Source organism: Engraulis encrasicolus, chromosome 7 (genome assembly GCF_034702125.1).
Source record: "Engraulis encrasicolus isolate BLACKSEA-1 chromosome 7, IST_EnEncr_1.0, whole genome shotgun sequence".
Classification (NCBI taxonomy): Eukaryota; Metazoa; Chordata; class Actinopteri; order Clupeiformes; family Engraulidae; genus Engraulis; species Engraulis encrasicolus.
The window spans coordinates 54,041,539-54,054,133 of NC_085863.1; the positions used below are offsets into that span (position 1 = coordinate 54,041,539).

Sequence of the window (12,595 nt, forward strand, 5' to 3'; positions counted from 1 at the left end):
ATGCGTGTACACACACGCATGAAAACACACACACACACACACACACACACACACACACACACACACACACACACACACACACACACACACACACACACACACACACACACACACACACACACACACACACACACACACACACACACACACACACACTTCATGTACTGAGCTGCACTGTAAAGGTTATCTCTTACATAGCGCTATTCAGATTCAGACTTGTAAAGAGCATGCCCCACTTACCAAGTTCAGCTGATATCGTTTCAGGCACTGCTACTTTCAGGTTCTATGCACACAAACACACGAGACAAAGAAAATGATTTCAGATAATCATTAGCATTTTTGCTTGGCACTATCCATCAACATGGCTCAAAAAGAACAGCAGGAGTAGGTTAAAGCCTGCACATCCAAAAACATCTGACCTGGGGGCAGGACAACCAAATGACAACATATAAAGTGAAAAAAGTCTGCTTCAACCAGGACTTCCCTGCTCCCACTTTTATATTGTTTGATGTTTCAGATGAAAATCCCTCTTCAGACTAAAAAAAAGGGCAGCACTCACTGCTGTTCGGTCCATGAAGTACGTGTGGAGCTCCATGAATAGCCGGCGTGTCTCTTTGGGGTTGGTCTGCTTGTACAGGTCGGCGTAGAGGTAGCACAGCTGCAATGGGCCGGCAGGAGGAGAGGACATACATACAGTAAGTATTGCAGCCATCGAAACCTCATAATGTGCATCATTCCATCAGTGGAATAATGAAATGAGCTGCATTTCTCTAAACCGTAGATGCTATGTCAGCTACTTTGTTGTTTGCAATTCAAATCCCCATTGGAAACTAACCAAGTTGCTAACTGGCTAACAACTACGCTTTCGAGAAATGCATCCATGGTCATTGAATACATTTTACTACCATAGCACTGCACTACTAGCCTGATGAGCCTGCCCATCTCGACTTATTCTTATTCGTAGCTGAGAAGTAGAGAGGGTCAGGCGTCTAGTCAGACTACTGCACTACTACAACATTATGCAGAGCCTTTAATAATACCAGAGAGAGAGACAATCTTACCATCTCTGGTAATACATTACGAGTTAGTCAATGCCATTCTGGAAACGGCAAATTTACAACAGGGGCACGTCTCAACCTCTGCAGACATGTTAAAAATGTTCTTAAAGCTACAATGACCAACATTCTAGCCAAATGTTAAATCAGCTGAAGTGTTACTAAACCCCTCACTGTTGTAGGTCAAACAAAAATCCCTCAAATCTCCAATTGCAATTCAGTGCTCAATTGCGCTTAAAAAAAGTGCCCAATAATGCCCAAAATATTACTGCAATGTAAGCTTTGTTCATAATAAATAAATAACTCCTAATCTAAGCCAGTACTACTTCCCAATGACCTCCTTAGAAGTGGCCAGTAATGTTAGTCACTATGTTGTTATTGCTCAGGCGAGCGGATCAATGGCGAGGCCTGTGTACCAGGGGCGCGGGGTCAAACTGAGAGACCACGTGATGCAGGAAGGCTGCCAGGTGGGCCGGTCGAGACTTCAGGAGCTCCATGCTCTGGAAACAGCTGCACTGACCATTCATCTATACACGCACGCACACGCACACACACAAACGCACACACAGGGAGAGACAATGAGAGAAATCAGAAATACAGCTAAAAAAACACTGAGTGTGTGTGTGCGAGAGAGAGAGAGAGAGAGAGAGAGAGAGAGAGAGAGAGAGAGAGAGATTAGATTCTTATCCCATAGAGATATTTGCTGCGGGAGAGAGGGAGAGAGAGAGAGAGAGAGAGAGAGAGAGAGAGAGAGAGAGAGAGAGAGAGAGAGAGAGAGAGAGAGAGAGAGAGAGGATCGGTAGGTAGTAGCTGAAAAGATGGAGAGATCCAAGATGAATGGTCATTACCTGTTCTTGCTCGGTGCCAAAGTCATCATCCTCAGCACCGATGATCTGAGGGGCCACGCGGGACATGGGGCTGCCCACACTGGACTGGGAATCCTGACAGGAAACACAGCCAAACATTCATTTAAAACACAAAACAATTTGACTCATAAATACATGAGGTTGGGAGACGTGGCATTGACGGCATACTGTCTAATACTGTCCAAATAATGTTTATTTTTATCATGGCTTTTCCACTGATACTGTTGATTTGAGGGTATGCAGATTTTTTTTAAAAAACTGGCTTTACTTCATGCCTGACTTTTGGCCAAAACCAAACCATTATCACACGAGATACAGCATGACCTCTAAGTTGTCTGATTGGCCGATTAAGAGCCAGAAGCCCTTTTGAACGGTCCAGGGACGAGGGATGTGGGGATGAGGGCGGCCCACCTGACTCAGCAGTTCTGGCAGGTCCTCCGTGTCTGGTGAGGGGCAGGAGTTGAGGCTGCCTCGGGGCGTGATCTTTGGACTGTGGCAGGGGGTCTCTCTTTGGCAGGGACTGTCTGAGACGGCAGCGTTCAGGCACGGAGATCCCTGCGCAACACAAACAATTAGTCAATACGTCATTGTCTTGGTGGAAAACAAAAACACCCATGATGCATGCACACCCACACGCACACACACACCCACACACCATGCCTACTACACACTATGGGCAGTGATGGCAACAGGGTCTCAAAGTCTACACTTAAAGTTAAATAATGGCAATCATCTGTACTATCAACTGAAGGTGAGGTGTGGTGGTGATCAGGCAATGTTGCTGATGGTGCAATGGATGTGTGGTGCAGTGGTGATGGTGCAACGGAGTTGCGGTGGTGGTGGCTTAGTTGGTAGAGAAGCATGTTCGGCAACCAGAAGGTTGCATGTTCAAGCCCCACTCTGCCTGACCCCCATTGATGTGTCCTTGAGCAAGATACAGAACCCCAAAATTGCTCCTGGTGGCAGGGTGGTACCCTGTGTGGAAGCCTTGGCTACCGGTGTGTGAATGTGAATGTGAATGGGTCAATGTGAGGCATCCATGTAAAGCACTTTGAGTGCTTAAAGGGACACCGTGCAGGATTTTTTGTTGTTTATTTCTAGAATCCATGCTAACCATTCACTAATGTTACCTTTTTCGTGAATATTTACCACAACCATCAAAGTCAAAGGGTTCATTATGACTGGAAAAATTGCACTTTTCATACATGAAAAGGGGGATCTTCTCCATGGTCTGCCATTTTTAATTTCCAGAAATAGCCATTTTAGCTGTAAGACTGACTGTACTTGGGCCATACTAGAAAATATTAGTTTATTACTTAGTAAACTTTCATGAAAAGGGAAAATTTGGCAATAGGCAACCTCATTTCAATGAGCAGCATAGTTGCAGTACCTTTTTTGACCATTTCCTGCACAGTGTCCCTTTAAAGGAGTGGAAAAGTTATATATAAATGGCCGTCCATTTACGATTTTACCAATTAACGGAGTATCAAATGTGGGGTGGGGTGGTGAGAAAAAAGTGCCTGGTGTACAGAGTAGTGAAGTGGGTGAAGAAGAGAGTGAGTGGTGGCCTTACTGGAGGTGCAGTGCTGTTGTTCCAGGAGGAGCCGTCGGTGGTGGAGTCTCCCAGCCAGGACACGGGCGTCCTCCTCTCCACGCCCCCCACCTCCTCCTGCTCAGAGTCCGGCGGCTGAGGCGATACGCCACCATCCTGTAACACAACACACCATACACCAACACCAACATACTTCCTTTAATACAGCATCCACACCACAACACACTTCCTTTAATACAGCATACACACCACATTACACTTCTTTTAATATAGTATACACACACACACAGACGCACAGACCATAGCCGTCCACTCCTGAGGCGATACACCACCATCCTATCACAGAACACACCACAACACACTTCCTTTAATACAGTATACATACACATCACAACACACTTCCTTTAATACAGTATATATTAGTGGTGTGGATCGGCACTGCCCTCACGATCCGATTCGATCACGATTCGGGAGGTAGCGATTCGATTCAATCCGATTCTATGCGATCCGATCCAATCCAATTCTACAATGCATTACATTTCTACTGAAAGCAAAGCAAATGTTTAATCAGTCATGATGAGGCAGTACAAGTAGTCAGATACTGAGCAACAAATTATTGGCTGTTTTCTGTATCAGTCTGTATCAGTCTGTATCTGTCTTGCAATGTCTTGAAGTGCTTTTATTTAATTTAACATTCATTTGCTCCCGAAATATCCATGGAAGTAATTGAAACTTTAAAAAATTGCCGGATCGATTCTGGAACTTGCCAGATCGATTCTGGATCATACATGCCCCGCAATCGATTCGGATCGCCGAATCGATCATTGTTGACACAGAGTAGATCATTGATGCACATAGCAGCGTCCTTTCCCGCATCAGCACACCACCTTCTGTCAGAAAACTCACAAGGCTTTCAACTACTTCAGCTATCGGTTACGCATTCTCAATCAACAGTCAAATTGCAGATTGCTTTGCAAGCACAGACAAAAAGTGCATTATGTATGCAACCTGTTCAGTTTAGACTGATGAAATAAAAATCATGGAGACACATTTTGGATTATAATAGTGTCCCACAATGACAGGCTAACAGTCTAAAATACAATGATTCTCTCGTAAAATGACTGCTTTGTCACCGAAGTCACAAAGTGCAAGAGACTAACAGGAACTATGACTACGCACCTACTGTGTAGTATCTCAATTGTTATCGGCGGGACATTTTCTCCTAAAAAGTCAAAAGTAGAGGCCAAAATGTGAAGAGAGCAGGAGTAAATTACCCACTATGTGCCTACAAAGAATGCATACTCTCCAGCATACCTGCTAATTTCATGACCCCTAAAGTCCATGCGGCTGACATAAGCATACACTGTGGGTCAGTGAAATCTACAGTTTGTTACCCACTGTTCTAGCCATTCATAAAATATTAGCCTTACATTAACAACATGAACTCTAGTAGAGGGCAAAACATGCATTACACACAGGTGTGTGTGTAAGTTATGCATGTGGGTGAAAGGTAAGCAAAGGGGTGTGCGTGTGAGGTATGCATGTGTGCAAGGTATGTGTATGTGTGTGAACGGTATGTACCTATGTGTGTAAGGTACGTGTGCATGTGAGGCAAGTGTGTGTGATCACCTGTGCTGCCACAGTCTCTCTCTCTCTCTAGCTCTATATCTCACTCCATGAGGCTCTTTAGAGACTATACTGTACCAGTGGAACTGGGAGTCGTATGTGTGTGTGCTGGCCTTGGTAGCTGTCGAATCTGCTTCCTGCAATTCTGTGTGTATGTAAGATGTGTTTGTATATAAGATAAGTAGGTACGTACTGTATGTGAGCGATGTGTGATGTGGTGTGTGTGTGTGTGTGTGTGTGTGTGTGTGTGTGTGTGTGTGTGTGTGTGTATATGTGATCACCTGAGCTACCCCCAAAGGTGGCCTTTATCAGCTGTCCCAGTAGCTGTGGAATGTGTTTGTAATGTGTGGGATGTACAAGTGCGTGTGTGCGTGTGTGCGTGTGTGCGTGTGTGCCTGTGTGCCTGTGTGTCTGTGTGTCTGTGTGTCTGTGTGTGCATCCGTGCGTTCACCTGTGCTGTGGCCTTGCTGAGCTGTCCCTGTAGCTGTGGAATGTGTTTGTGATGTGCGTGTGCGTTTGTGTGTGTGCGCGTGCGTTCACCTGTGCTGTGGCCTTGCTGAGCTGTCCCTGTAGCTGTGGAATGTGCTTCTTGGCGTCCTTGATCTCCTTCAGTAGTTTGGGGTTGGGGTTCCTGTTGTACTCCTCGTTCATGGCCTGCAGTGAACGAGAGGCAAGTAGACCCGCCGATGAGTGACACGCAAACATGCCGCCCGCCTGCTACTGTATTATAAAACCCTGTTACGAGTACACTAGACTTTTCTACATGGATCTCATGCTGCCTGTGAGCGTGTGTTGCGTGTGCGTGTGTGTGTGTGTGTGTGTGTGTGGTGAGAACTGACAGGGAGAAGTGAGAAAAAGTGGGAGGGGCTGTGTGTGTGTGTGTGTGTGTGTGTGTGTGTGTGTGTGTGTGTGTGTGTGTGTGTGTGTGTGTGTGTGTGTGTGTGTGTGTGTGTGTGTGTGTGTGTGTGTGTGTGTGTGTGTGTGCATTTGTGTGTGAGAAGTGAAAAGTCAGAGGGGAAGCACCACCACCAATGACCGTGTGAGTGTGAGCATGTGTGTGTGTGTGTATGTGTGTGTGTGTGTGTGTGTGTGTGTGTGTGCGCGTGTGCGTGTGTCCAACGAAAGAGCGTTTTCATTGTGTATCATGTTACCATGGAGACTTCCAAACACAAAAGCTGATAGACATTGACCTAAGTGTGTGGAAACCACAGTCAAGTTCCCCTCTTCAGAGAGTCCTTGCTAGCTTAGTCCCACTCTATGTCAGCTGAACTGATGTCACTGTTACACCACATCCGAACTGCAAGCAGTGTGACCGAATGTGCGAGGTGGAATCCATTTCTTCCACTGACATGTATAGTATTTTATTCATGTCAGTGATTCAGCCATATTTTCTGTCTGAGCACTGGGCTGTTTAAATTGACTCCTCCTTAGCTTGGTTTGGCTATCTATTGGTGAATCAATCCACAGTCAATGCTAACTCGACATGGCTCTTGGACAACGGTGAGGAATAAGAACATCCAGCCCCCAAGCCAAAAGGTCAGCTAATATTATGGTAATGAGCTATGACGCGGTTCTGCGAAAGCCAATTGGAATGTTTATATCTTTGAATGTCCCAGCCTGACAAGCCAGAGCCGTTTTGTGATTAGCTAAATCAAACATGTTAATGTCACTTTTAAAGCGACTAAAGCGAATTCATGGCGAAACTTCTTCAATGACCTCGGCTACTCGGTAGCTTCGGTCGTTTCTGGTGTACACACACAGTTAGAGGAGGCAGTACTCGCCTGCAGCTCCTGCTGCTCCTTGGTCAGCATCCTCTGCAGGATGTCCACCTTCTGGTTGTGCACCATGCTGTTCTCCTCCTGCACAACACACCAGGAACAGGACATTGGCTGATGTGTTATTATAGGACATTACAGGATATCATGCCTGAAATCAGTTTAAACGATTGAATACAACACAGGAAAATTGTTTACATTCCAGTATGGATATTACATCATAAGATACAAATATTTACACAAATTGATATAACCTAGTAATTGAAATCAATTATGCTGCTGAATCTATAATAAACCATTTAAGGATGACAAAAACTGCCATTTTTCAACATTGTTCATGTTACTCCCCTTATCAGTACGTAATTGTACTGACACACCAACTTTTGTATCGTAATCTCAATGACATAATTTCTATCCACACCTTTAGTAGGAGGCTCCACCGGTATACAGAATAGGAAATCCTCAATAAGCTGGCCAGCCTAGAGCCTAATATAACCATGTCTATGGGCCCCGAGCGGGATGGTGGTCTCTTACCCAGGCAGGCAGAGGGGAGGCCAGACGCTCGGAGGGGCTAGAGGAGGCTGAGGAGCGCTCCCCTGTGGTCAGAAGGGGGGAGTGCGGCGAGGACAGGTCTCCCTCGCCCTCCGACAGTGGGATCTGGGGCAGCCCGGGGGGACGACCCAGCACAGTGAGGGCCACATAGGAGCCCGCTGCAGTATGGAGAGAGAGAGAGAGACAGAGAGACAGAGAAAGAGAGAGAGAGAGAGAGAGAGAGAGAGAGAGAGACAGAGAAAGAGAGAGACAGAGAAAGACCGAGAGATGGGGGGGGCAGATATGTGAGGGCAGATAGGGATTAAGGTGGGCACAGAGTGATGGAGAGAGAGAGAAAAAACGAGTGAAAAAGAAAAGAAAGGGAGGGAAATATGTAATTTTCATACAAAATACTGAGCAGATGATACTAATCGAGGTGAAAGGATTTCTTGTTTACAGTACTTACATTTGATTAGCTTTACAACTTCTACATGGTTTGAATGGGTTACTAATGTTCCATTGACCTAGAACAGGAAACACATGTTAATGCATGTTTATTGACCTTCACACGACCAGTAGATGACACAATGTTTAAGACAAACCATTTTTGGACTTTCTGATCTAATGGTTTCCACGTGTCTGCGAACCCAACATCAACATCCTTTACCACATTGCAGATCATTTTGCAGACTCCTCCTAGCCTTAATCATTAGACGCACAAGTGTAAATATTCAAGTCAGTCTGCTGACCTGCAATTATCAGATTTTAAATTGTCCAAGAAGGTACCAGTAAATGAAATGCAACACTACACACTACACACACATCATCTTCACCAGAACAAGCAGTCTGATTTGTTGTACCTTTTACAAAGTACTTTGAAAGATGCCCAAACGTCATCATTCTGAGAACTCTGAAACTGCTTACAGGAAGTTTGGCAGACCAAGGCACCTTCATGGGGCTCAGTGGGACAGCTTGAAAGTGGAGGAGACACTTTCACACTATCACGTAATGATGTTTCTACACAGTTTTTAACACATAAAGCATAGACGAAAGGAGGAACTCAAGGACCGCACTGAGATTTTTCCCTTCGACCATGAATGTTTTGATCTGATAGCCCTTCTTCAGCGTGTATTGCCATCTCGCTATGACAGCCAGGCTGAACTCCTCCACGAGCTGTGACACAGACTCACCTTTATGATCCGGTCCCCGGTCTGAACGCCAGCTCGCATGGCAGCTCCATCTAAAAACACAAAGAGGAGAGAGGAAAAAAGGATGAAAAATCACACGGAAGAGAAGAAAGAAGGAGGGCACGCATAAGAGACGACCGAGAGGGTGACAGTGACAGAGGTGACGAAGGTGTTGTGGGTATATATAAAAGATGGTGACGTGTGAGAAGAGGGCTGGGATGTGGGGATGCGGGGGTTGGATGGCGCTGCAGCCTCACCTTCTTTGACGAGCTGCACAAAGACGGGGTTATCTCCACTGACAGTCAGGCCAAAGCCATTCTCATCTCTCTGGATGATGACACACCGCTGAACAAGCCCTGAGAGAGAGAGAGAGAGAGAGAGAGAGAGAGAGAGAGAGAGAGAGAGAGAGAGAGAGAGAGAGAGAGAGAGAGAGAGAGAGAGACAGACAGACAGACAGACAGACAGACAGACAGACAAAGGCAGAAAGGAAAGTAAAGAAAAAGAAAGAAAGGAAGGAAGAAAAAGGAAAGCAAGAGAATGGGCGAAATAAAGAAAAAAAAGAAAAAAAGTGAAGAAAGGGAGAAAATGCAGAGAAGAAGAGCGAGAATTAAAGGGGAGAAGGGAGAGAATAAACGGGTGAGGTAGAGACAATGGCACAGCCGTGTGTCCATGTTTCACCAGTGGACACATAAAAGGACGAGCTTGGCAAGCACAGATGCCACCGGCCGTCCCAGGGGAAAGCGGGCCTGTGGGTGTGTGTGGTGTGCGGTGTGTTTCAGGGTCGACGGAAGGGCACCAGGCAGAGTGACTTCCGAGGCGTAGACAGGGACCTGAATGCAGATATGCTTTTTTAAAACCACAATAACACTGGTGAGTCTCATCCTGAATCTCAACAAGACATTGAGATTCCCCCACAAGATGCCAAGTTTCAACCCACAACATTCCCCCAACAGATGGTTAAAAGACACAAACCCAAAGTTTCAGTGTCCACACATTCACTATGTTTTTAAGTCTCTTGACTGCACACAGCAACCGTATAAGTGCAAACACGGGCAGATTGAGTCGGATATCAAGATGAGATGGCATGCAGGCTGAAACTCAGGAGCATTATGGTACGGTCGTGACCTTCTGGCCTGTAGGAGACATATCAGTGGATCAGGCCATGTTGACACCACCCTATCAGGTCACATGTTCACAGAGTACACGGATTACACATACACAGCTGGTTTTTTACACCAACAGCTAAATGTCAACAATCAGAACATCTTTACGTATATTTTTTTTGTTTATATGTAATTCCTTCTGGTAGGTAGTTTAGCGTTTTTAGCACAGTAATTACATTCACAAAGGTGTTAACACCAGAGAAACCTTCCTCAAATCTGATCAGATTCTACCATGTTCAAAGAAAATCTTAACGGCTCACTCTCCTATGTAAATGCTTCAACCCTACCCCAACCCTTTGTATTTCCTTTCCAGTTGCATTATTTGCATACAAGCAAAGCTGGTACAGCACATACACAGCCTAGTTCCTATACATCAGGATTACCATACCTCGCTTAATCCAGGGGACCCTCCACTCATACTAGTGGTTCTAGGGTCTTAACCAAATGCTAGAACAGCCAATTTAATCGGTCATGGAAACATGTTAACTCTACATAGTTCATGCTTCTGCAAATGGCTTCACTTCTGTTTTTTTCCTCTTGGTAAATAATAACAGAAAACCTGAGCATGAAAATGTTTTTATACATCCATTGATGCATCGGATGTTTTTGGTGCATTTGTATCTTAGCAGATTTGCACAAACAAAGACTAAGTAGGAATAAGACAAAGACTGGGATGCAAGTCTTAATACGTGAGGCCTAAGATTTCCAAATCAGCACACTGAAAGTATTTTCTTTATTTCTGACTGCTCAGATCAATGTTAATGTCAGTCTGACCCTATGAAAAATAAGGTTGGCCAGAGGCCACCATGTACTGGAAGGTCAAAGTACTTCATGTTGCAACAGAACACTCTGCAATCCATATCCAGTGGGCTTATAGAATGAGACTGGTTTCATGCAGTTGTGGAGAGTTGTTGGTGAGGCAGCACGCAAGTTATGTTAAGAAGCGGGCACTCTCATCACAAAAAAACAAACGCTGAGGAGAGAGAGAACTCCATGCCACGAGAAAAAAAAGAAAAAAAGGAAGCAATGGAGGAGGGTTGGGTGGGTACAGAGAGACATACAGGAAGACCGACAAAGAGACTGACAGAGAGGGGGGGGATAGAGGTAATTCTGCAATAGGGCAGCATGTTAACAAACGGGAAAGGCAACAGACACACGCACACATGCACGCACGCACGCGCAAACGCACACGGCAGGGAGAGGAGAGGAGAAAGGCACACCACACCACACCACACCACACCACCATCACAGCAGCACCATCACCAGCTTCAGCTTCAGCTTACCACAGGACTCTGGCTTCCCATCGCCTACTGCACAGCTGTTACCGCTGTTGTTACCGCCGTTACCGCTACCGCTGCTGCTGCTGAGACTGCTGTTCTGAACTGGCAACTCTGCCAGACCAACACACACCCCGGACGGACACAGCAGCCAGCCAACAAGGACAGGGAACAAATGAAACAACAGCCAGACTCAGCCAGGGCAAACAAACAAAAAGAACAGAAAAGCTAACAAAATAGGAGAAAAGGATCTGCTGCATTCAGTTACGCTTCACGCAGCTTCACCCAGCTGTCAATTTGATGTGATTGTGTACACGAGGAAGTCAGTAGCAAGTTGTGCATGGCAGTATTTGGTGGTAGTTTTCTCAATCAAGGGTTGCCTTTTTTCAAACAGATTGCTATGTAGGAAGCTGCAGCAAGAGTGCTCAGAGCCCTGTGTGTGTGGTGGTGGCACATCATTTCTCTGACGCTCAAAGCTATTTCAACTGTTCAACTAAATGGAAGAATGCGACATCTAGAAACAGGTGGAAAACCTGACGAAGCTCTTTCAACTCAACTACTTTCAGAGAAACACAGCCCCTGTGAGCGATAAGGTCCACTAGCGTCCCTTATCACGATGGCGTGCGGTGTCAATAGTCATGAAGAGGGCACTCGAGTGACCTATCTGGCCCCTGTCAAAGCTAGACGGATGCGCACTCCGACCCTGGCCATCAATCTCACTTGTCCGCTCACTGGTCTGTGGAATAACATTGAGCAACAACAATAGCTGGCAATTCCGGTGACTGGTCTGGTGTTCAAGGTTCAAGGGGCCACCAATTATATAAAAATACTGGCAACATGGCATTTGTTAGGTACACAATAAAACTGTCTCTGTGTTGAAGTGTAATGTCATAGTGTGATTTTAACAGGAGAGGACACTGTGGTGGTCTGTGGTCAGTTTAAGGATTCATTCTTGATCAGTCCATGAATTTCAACTGTTTTCACCACACAATAGGACCGCTTGAAGTAAAGTGCAAGGAAAACATGGCTATTGTCCATATAAAAAGAGAATCACGCTGGATTTTTTACAATAGCTGATTATTTCTTTTGATCATTTGAATGGGTGTGATCCACAGCCATATATGATGCAATTGTAACCTAAAACCTATCGTGCAATTGTTTTCCTCTGAGTGCTGGTGCGTGTGTGTGCATGACTTTAAATACCTGTGGGATCAAACTCATTGGAGGAGGGGACAGATGTCTTGTCACTCTTGGGCTTCTTATCTGGGGGATGGTCCTTGCTGAGAATGCTTCCTGTCCTGCTATCGCACAACACACGCACACGCACACGCACACGCACACACACACACACACACACACACACACACACACACACACACACACACACACACACACACACACACACACACACACACACACACACACACACACACACACACACACACACACACACACACACACACACACACACAAAAGAACACACACACAAAAAGATCACTTAAAATGACACATCTAAGTTCTTACACAGATGTATTCTTCCATGAAGCAACGGAGGTAAGAGCA

At 45.5% G+C, this 12,595-nt stretch overlaps 1 protein-coding gene across 3 annotated transcripts in view; it reads right to left on the minus strand.

Moving 5' to 3' along the window:
- Nucleotides 1-12,595, minus strand: part of arhgef12b (Rho guanine nucleotide exchange factor (GEF) 12b) — a 72,732-nt gene that overhangs the window by 24,589 nt on the left and 35,548 nt on the right. For 2 of the 3 annotated variants that reach the window (XM_063203965.1, XM_063203963.1), the window contains exons 3-15: nt 12,236-12,333; nt 8,850-8,948; nt 8,596-8,645; nt 7,872-7,929; nt 7,409-7,584; nt 6,881-6,958; nt 5,640-5,753; nt 3,495-3,629; nt 2,333-2,476; nt 1,904-1,996; nt 1,472-1,582; nt 560-658; nt 241-283 (exon numbers count right to left, since the gene is read on the minus strand). In XM_063203965.1, coding sequence (XP_063060035.1) covers nt 241-283; nt 560-658; nt 1,472-1,582; nt 1,904-1,996; nt 2,333-2,476; nt 3,495-3,629; nt 5,640-5,753; nt 6,881-6,958; nt 7,409-7,584; nt 7,872-7,929; nt 8,596-8,645; nt 8,850-8,948; nt 12,236-12,333 — 1,298 coding nt within the window. The remainder of the gene's footprint in view (nt 1-240; nt 284-559; nt 659-1,471; nt 1,583-1,903; nt 1,997-2,332; nt 2,477-3,494; nt 3,630-5,639; nt 5,754-6,880; nt 6,959-7,408; nt 7,585-7,871; nt 7,930-8,595; nt 8,646-8,849; nt 8,949-12,235; nt 12,334-12,595) is intronic. The other variant, XM_063203964.1, reaches the window with a different exon arrangement.